This window comes from Cebus imitator, unplaced genomic scaffold (genome assembly GCF_001604975.1).
Source record: "Cebus imitator isolate Cc_AM_T3 unplaced genomic scaffold, Cebus_imitator-1.0 Scaffold71, whole genome shotgun sequence".
Taxonomy (NCBI): Eukaryota; Metazoa; Chordata; class Mammalia; order Primates; family Cebidae; genus Cebus; species Cebus imitator.
The window spans coordinates 3,938,508-3,946,865 of record NW_016107386.1 but is presented as its reverse complement, the minus strand read 5'-3'; the positions used below and the strand labels follow the sequence as shown (position 1 = coordinate 3,946,865).

Here is an 8,358-nt window from a genome sequence, read left to right as displayed (position 1 = left end):
TCACTGATAGTAAAATAATTTTATTTAGTTTCTTATTTTAAAAAAGGTAGCATTTCAACATATAAATTTAGACTCAAGATTACAGTGTATATTTGCCAAAAGGAACACCCCTGAAAGATGGCTTGCCTCAGGGCTGAGTGGCCACCGGGAAGCACGCTCCACGCTGAGTTTCAGCAGAAGTGCTTTCTTAAGACTTCACAGCGGCATTTCCCTGTTCCTCAGCCCCGCCTCCAGGGTTTGTGGCTGCTAAGAAAACCCACAGCCATCACTTTGGGGCAATAGCTTTTGCTCATGTAACTAGAAAACGTCTCAAAGAGTGAAAGCACAGAGGTCAATGATCCAGATTTCCCACAACAATCATCTGCGGCAAAATTCGACAGGTAAAGAATTTATTTTTATAATCCAAAAGTTCATTTAAGAACTAAAGAACACAAAATTCATTCATAAAGAGAATTTATAGAATTAAATGAGCAAAAATGAAAAATTCTTTTCTCCATATGACAAATGCCTCTATAGGATAAGGCCCAGGGGAAAGACCCATTCACATCTGGGCTTTCCTTTCCCAAATAGAGTGTTTGGCACAACCAACAAGCTGTCACGAGACTCACAGGCCTGACAGCTGAAAGGTTTCTAGAAGTGGTCCCATGACTTTTTTTGTTGAGTGTCAACACAGCGTACACAAGAGGTGTCTTAAAAAGCTGCACAAACTCAGGCCGAACTACGTGGCACACTGCTCCAGAAAAGTTAACTGGAGGGAAAAAAACGTCCACATGAAGTAGGTCTCCTATTGCCACAGGTTAACTCTGTCATCTCCCACGGAAAATTAAATTCACTGGCTGCCCAGGATGTCCGTGGAATCCTGATCTCCTGGGGGAGGTGAGAGCTGGAGAAACCACTTGAATTTAAGCATCTCAGGGCCAGGTGGGAAGGAGACAATGATGACCAAGGAGGCTTTCTAGGTGACTTTTTGTTCCACGCTATGTGGGCTCCAGACGAACAATCTTAAGGAGAATCAGTGTGCTTGTGACCGTGGCAGCCCTAGGACTTGGGCCTTTAGACAGAGGTGATGGGGCAAATGAATATACCCCAGATCCAGTTTTAAAAATATAAACTTCCGGCAATTATGATACAACACTGTGCAGCAAACTGCTAGGAATTGTACGCTGCTCCTATTTGTGGTTAAAGCCCTGTCCCACGCTTGGCCAGTCAGAGCTGAATGGTAACACACAAGGAGTTGGCTGTGGCTAAAAACAGGCACCTTAGTCAAGCATGGCCTGCGGCAGTGATGCTGACAGTCACCACCCATTGGAGGGAATGCAGGGCCCCAGGGCTTTGGTTCAGAGCAAAGGTTTCACCTCACTCAAAACCTCAAACCAAGCCCCCTGTATCTCTGAGCTTATGAATACAATAAACTAGTGATTAGGAATCTCTACGAGGACTCTCTGGTTGGGTAGCAAAGCTCAGGTCCCTGCAGGCCACCACTGTGACTGCAGGAAAACAGAAAGGTGCAAATCGTATCAAGTAAATCGTTGCTCAAGTGGAAGATCATTTCCTGGGGAACTTCAGCAGCCTGGAACTTAATCACATGGATGAAGGCTGGGTCCCAAAGAGCGAGCCTGGGTCCCAGATAAAATCAGTCTTCTTGAACTTACCATATCTTTCTCAGGCCTCTCATCTCTTGAATAGCTCAGCAAACATTTCCCCGGGGGACCAATGTAAACATTATTCAACAGATCTCAGCTTAGGAAAACACAGCTTGTTATATAGTGTTTAACATTCCAGTGCAGGCAGTATCTTAGCATCAGACTTTCCTCATTCATGAGTAGCAGTTTAGAAAGGAACACATATAGGATACTTCATAAGACTGTGGCTGAAAAGACCATTTGTGTGTCAGACAGCTGGCTGTATCCTCCACTCAGTGGACTACCCAGGACTATCACAGGAGAGGCGGAACAGATGAAGTGTAAGTTCTCTGAAAATCTTTAGAGTCCTATAACCATTGTTCCCACTTAACCCCTTGGGCCACATCTTGATATGGAGAACACTTCCACCTCTTGCATCAACCTGTGCTCTCTTTGTTTTGGATGAGGTTCTCTCCAGAGGGTTCAAGAGCCTCCTTAGAGGGGAGTGAGCTTTCTCTTCCAGTCTTAATATCTGAATATTTCAAAGCACATGAGGAGTCCACGAACATGTTAGGGATGTTGCTGCCAAAGTAGATCTTACTATTAGAAGCAATGGCCTGGTACTTTTTGAGCTCCAGATATTCCGGGGTCAGTTTGTGCTGTGTGGGGGGCAAACGAGAGCAAAGGCATTAGGATACTTTGGTGTAACAGGCTTCTCTCTCCTTACATAGATTTCTCCTGTTGCTCTCCTGAGTATCATGAGTCAAGTCTGAACACCAATGACCCTCTCTCACTTTGGAGAGTGCCTATCACAGGTGCATTCCTGACTTAAAATTCCTTCAATAAGCTCCTGACTGAATGCAAGAGAAGCCATTCACTTTTTAATAAAAGGATGGGGGAGGTTGGAAAACAACTTGTGATAACTAATGATAATAACTAATATTTCTATAATGACTTTCATTTCATCTAGTTGAATTCAACCTGGGATTGGTCTGGAGTTTCTGCTGATTCTCTTTTCTAAAAAAATTATTTTTATTTTTGTAGAGATGGGGTCTATGTTGCCAGGCCAGTCTCAAACTCCTGGCCTCAAGCAATTTTCCTACCTTGGCCTCCCAAAGTGTTGGGATTACAGGTGTGAGCCACTGCACCCAGCCCCAGCCCCCCCCTTTTTTTTTTTTTTTTTTAAGATGAGATCTCACTCTGTTGCCCAGGCTTGAATGCAGTGGTTCAATCACAGCTCGCTGCTGCAGCCTCAAACTTCTGGGCTCAAGCAATACCCGCATGGAGGCTACAGGAATGAGCCAGCACGCCTGGTTCTCTGTTGATTCTCTTGAGAGACACAGGTCAATGGATGAGAGCAGAACTTCAAAGAAGGGCTGGTGCTCATGAACTTATCATTAGCTGTGATTCTGCTTTTCTTGAACAAATTCTAGAATTGGAATAAATCTCAAGACGTCACTTGATCTGGCCTTTTGCCTTTCCCCAGAAGCTGGATGTTGAAGCTGTTTGTGATAGATAGATGTTTGTCGACCACCAGATCTCCGTCTGTCACAGTGTTCTGTTTTGTTTAAATCAGGATGCCAAGATATATCTAACCAGAATCTATCTGGGTTTGATTAAAACTCATTTCCACTGTTCCCTGGAACATATGCCTTCCAAAGCCCCTCAGGCCTTTCTGTGATCCTCTCCTTATCTTGAGTCCTGGCCTGTCCCCCAGGCAAAAGCCCATCTTGTCCTTCACAGTCCTACAGCATTTATTTTCTACACTTTGACATCTTTCACTCCTTGGATCTTTATCTTCTCCAGTTGATTCACATCCTCTGTCGAAACACTGCATTCAAATCTGGTCATAGTGCACAACCAAATTACTTCCGCAAGCCTTTTTAATATAGGTTAGTATCTGAGCCACATTTTTCAAAATGGCCTAAAACTACTCCCCTTTCTGAATAAGGCTGACCTCAAAGGCAAGGTTTGGAAACTTGTGCCTGACTAGCTTCTTCCATTAGATTTGGACTGCTAGATTCCTCAACTGGAGTTTCCTGTTGTGCCTTTCCCTTGGCCAAATTCCATTCTGTTTCTATAGAACTGGGTCTTTCACTGTTAAGTTCATTTTAAAATTTATATTGGTTTTCAAAGTACTGACAACTTCATTCTAACATATCATTTCTTCTAAATATGGATTATATTGTTCCTTTCTAAATTGAAAGTCCTGTCTGTATCTTAAATTCTGATTCTAGCCAGGCGCGGTGGCTCAAGCCTGTAATCCCAGCACTTTGGGAGGCCGAGGCGGGTGAATCACAAGGTCAAGAGATCGAGACCATCCTGGTCAACATGGTGAAACCCCGTCTCTACTAAAAATACAAAACATTAGCTGGGCATGGTGGCGCGTGCCTATAATCCCAGCTACTCAGGAGGTTGAGGCAGGAGGATTGCCTGAACCCAGGAGGCGGAGGTTGCGGTGAGCCAAGATCGCGCCATTGTACTCCAGCCTGGGTAACAAGAGTGAAACTCCGTCTCAAAAAAAAAAAAAAAAAAAAAAAATTCTGACTCTAACCCTTCAAACTGCATCAACCACTTTAGTAATCTCTTTCTCAACCCCTTCTCTGTTCCAATCTGCTCCACAATAACCTTGCAAATCTTGGATATATCCTTCCCTTCTCAGAAGACTATCAGAGTTCTAACTTCCTCTTAAATGGCCCCTGCTCACTAGCCGTGTACCCTCTAGCCAGCTTACCCCAGTCCTTAGACCAAACTGTCACCTATGTATCACCCAACCTCCCTTCTCAAGTTATCCCACATGAAATTCCTCATGACTGGAATAGTTTTTTAAATCCAATAAACAAGGAGTACTCAATGGGGGGCATTTGGAAATACGTGTGTGTGTGTGTGTGTGTGTGTGTGTGCGTGTGCGTGCATCTGTTAAGACAATTGGTGAACACTACTGACATTTAGTAGACAAGGGCTAGAGATACAAAATATCCTACAAGCATGAGATAGTCTTCAACAATGAAAAAGTATCTCCATCCAAAATGCCAGGAATGTCTGCTAAAAAACACTGCTCTAATCAAGCTTAGTATCTGCCCACAAAACAACCTTATTTGGAAGGATATTCTAAATGGACTTACTCTTATCCTGTCACTCTTATTTCAGAAGACCTTCAACTTTACTTATATAGCAGTACAAATGAATGGATTTACAGCACGTGGCCTGTGTTTATGTATGTTAGCCTTTGTCCTAAGCGTCCTGCTTTTATAAGGAACTATACAAAGTTCCCTACCCAATGAGTGTGAAAATTTCTTGCTAATTGACTAATTCTGGAGGATGTCTTGGTGACTACACTTTCTTGACACTGGACAAAATCACTACTGTCATATCAGAGCTCCTGAAAAGAGAAAGCAAAACCCCGAAGTGCATCATTAGGAAAGTGGCCCTGGGAGCCAGTCACCTTGTTTGAAGTGGCGTATTTGTGTGCAGCATAATATTCAGCATCTGCTTTCGCCTTCTCTCGGGCTAGGAATGCAGCATCTAGCAAATAAAACAAAGGAAAGGTGTCAATCCACTCCCTCAGCTGGTTAAGAGTCCTCTTCTCCACTGCCTAATATTTTGACTACTTATTTCACATGGAAAGTTTTAAAAAATATTAGCAGTTTTCGAGTCCCAGTCCCCAGTGAAAAGTGAATACCCTTTTCACTGTCAAGTAACTCTTGGCTCATCTGAGCCTCCTTGTTTTCTGCTCTAAGTTGTTCCTTCTTTCCTCCCCCCACTCTCCCACTTCCTATCACCCAAAGCCTCACACCCCACTCAGGTGCTAAGCTTCAAGGATAATATGTCCAGACATAAAAGCTCTGATTTATTTATTGCATTGTCTCCAGCCCCTCCAAATCTGATCCAGAATCAGTCAACAGAGGCAGACAGGAAGCGCAATATATAAACAAGTGACTTCAAGACTGAGCCGAGAACAACATCTCACTACGTGAAATCAAGGATTTTGAGGCCCTCCATAAAAATTGTTTTGTTTTTCCCCAACTAATTTTGGTTTTTTTGGACAGATGGAAAAGAAACTGGTGGTGATGGTTTTTATCATCTTGTATATTCTTTATAATTGATTATGGATAGTCTGACTGAAAATAAAGTGGTAGCTCATAAGCTCCAATTTAGGGAAGGAAAGGAAAGCTGAGCTACCCACAGTCACAAACAAACCCAAAAGCTAGATATGTGATAGCAATTTAAAAAAATTTATTTGGACTACCAGGCCAGCTACTTCCTCCTGACCACACTATTCTGTCTATGACCTTCTCGCCCACAACAAAGGCCTGATCCCCGGAGCAGGGAGGAGGCAGTCCAGGACAGAGCTTCATCCTCTCCCCAAGATGTACCTTCTATTTCAGAAATGCGCTTTTCAGTTTCTTTCTCCATCACTTTCTGCTGAAACCGAATTTTTGCCACTTGTGCAATCTTCTCTGCTTCTATAAACATGCAACAAAAGAAGACACATTCAAAACCATTTCTACAGAACCTGAGGCACTTCGAACCAGCAGCACACAGTCTAACACTGAATTACAGAAAGTTTTATGTGCTAATTGCTTCACTAAGTTTTATCTAGTCAGACTGTAAACTACCCAAAGGGAAAAAGGGAATTTATTTTCTACTTTACTCTTCTATTTTGACAGTGCTAGTTTTGTGGGAAGAAGAAAAAAAAAGGTTAACAGTGCCAGTCCTGCATGCAACTCTTTATCAATGGTCGACAAGCTAATGGGGAAAAAGATACTTTATGAAAGTACCACAGAACAAAAACAGAGCAATATAAAGGCATGGCAACACAGGACAATTAACTAATGTGGCAGGAGAAATGAGTGAGAGTGAGGTAAGTGAAACCCAGGAAGGCCTTCTGTAAAGAATCTTAAAGGAAATAATGGACATGACATGCCAGGAAGCAAAGAAAAAGACAAGAGCCAGGCATGGTGATTCACAACTGTAATCCCAGCATTTTGGGAGGCTCAGGCAGGAGGATCTCTTAAGCCCAAGAGTTCAAGACCAGCTTGAGCAACATAGTGAGATGAGACCTTTGCCTCTACAAAAAATTTAAAAAATAATCCAAGCATGATGGTACGTGCCTATAGTCCCAGCTACACAGGAGCCTGAGGCAAGAGGATCTCTTGAGCCTGGGAAGTCAAGGCTACAGTGAGCCATGATCATGCCACTGCACTCCAGCCAGGGTGACAGAGTGAGGCCTTGACTCAAAAAAAGAAAGAAAGAAAGACAAAAAGGCACAAATGAAGCAGCCACAAAGAAGAGGTGATATGGAGCCAGCTGGTAAGAGAAGGCAACAAAAAATAAGAACAGAAAGAGGGCTAGGAGACCTCTATCCCGGGTGACAAGCTAAGGAGCTTGGTTTTACTATACTCAGGATCTACTGTTAAGTTACCATTAGGGAAATGACATGATGGAAATGGTATCAGAAGAGGAGTATTCCAACTGCTGTAGGGAAATAAAGCAGAAAGCAGGGTGATTCATTTAAGAAGGTGAAAACAAGCATTGGGAATGAACATGTTGGTGTGGCAACCAACTACATGCAGGGGAAACTCAACACCCTTTATAAACCTCTGGCCTACCCAAATGACCCAGGGCAAAGAAGAAAGACTCCAACTACACTTTATATTCAATCACTGCTATTCTTCAAGAACATTCTCAATTTTCCTTTTCAGTCAAAGAAGATGGGTATTTTAAGACATCTTATCTCTGACCCCTAGGGAAATTGCATAATGGAAAGAAAACTTCCAAGTGATTTCTTCATTCCAGCAAACAGTATGCTTTATGAACTACTCCAGGAGATAATTCCCTCTTTCTCCATCAACATAAAGTCAATCTATATTACACCATCCAAAAACTAAACACTTAATGGGGCTAGAAATTGAACTGAAAGTAGAAACCAAGATAAAACATGAAGGAAAGGTGAGGGATTCGAAGCCTGCAGCTGGAACCCAGAGAATGTTGCCTCAAAATAGGGGGACTGTTGTGGTAATCCCATTCAACAAAGCTCTTTGTCATATGGGAATAAACCAATAAAAAGCACCTCCAGACTTCTAGAAAAATGGTGCAAAAGGTCTGAGAGAAAACCCTTTAGCTGACAACACCTTAAAATGCTAGATGAAATTTAGCAATTTTTTTTTTTTAATGCATAGCTGAGTTATAAGAAAGAATGAGAGACCCTCAAGTGACTTAAGCCAAGGGGGAGCTGAGAGCCTGAATGTGGCATCGCCGGGGTGGTCATGAGATAAGAAGGGAGAGGCACCTGATTACCCATGCAAGGCCAGGAGATGAGGCCTTGTGATGTTAGAACGAAGACACTTGCATAAAACTGAGACCTCTAGAGGGCTGCAACTTTAATGAAAGGGGAACTAAAACACTCTACCAACCAGCCCAGTTCAGAAGTAATCTTTCTCTACCTAGATATATCACAGTGAAACTGAAGAACACTCAAACACAGAGGGAAACGTTAAAAGCAAAAAGAGAAGAAAGGCTGATTACTCAAAAGGAACAATTAGACTAACAGCATACTTGTAAACAGGTACAAGAGGCCAAACAAAACTGAAATAATACTGCAATCATGATAAGGAAAAATTAGCTTGCTTTAGAATTGTAGGCTAAATTACCATTCAAGAATGAAATAAAAGCATTTTCAAGCCAAGGAAGACTGAAGATGACTTTAACTCCTTAGTCTTCACTGAGGAAAAAA

At 42.4% G+C, this 8,358-nt stretch overlaps 1 protein-coding gene across 3 annotated transcripts in view; it reads right to left on the bottom strand.

Annotated features, from left to right (window-relative positions):
• ERLIN1 (ER lipid raft associated 1) overlaps positions 1-8,358 on the bottom strand; it is a 37,762-nt gene continuing 29,404 nt past the window's right edge. For all 3 annotated transcript variants that reach the window (XM_017531275.2, XM_037739537.1, XM_037739538.1), the window contains exons 10-12: positions 5,999-6,088; positions 5,068-5,147; positions 1-2,281 (exon numbers count right to left, since the gene is read on the bottom strand). In XM_017531275.2, coding sequence (XP_017386764.1) covers positions 2,060-2,281; positions 5,068-5,147; positions 5,999-6,088 — 392 coding nt within the window. In that variant the 3' untranslated portion in view covers positions 1-2,059. The remainder of the gene's footprint in view (positions 2,282-5,067; positions 5,148-5,998; positions 6,089-8,358) is intronic.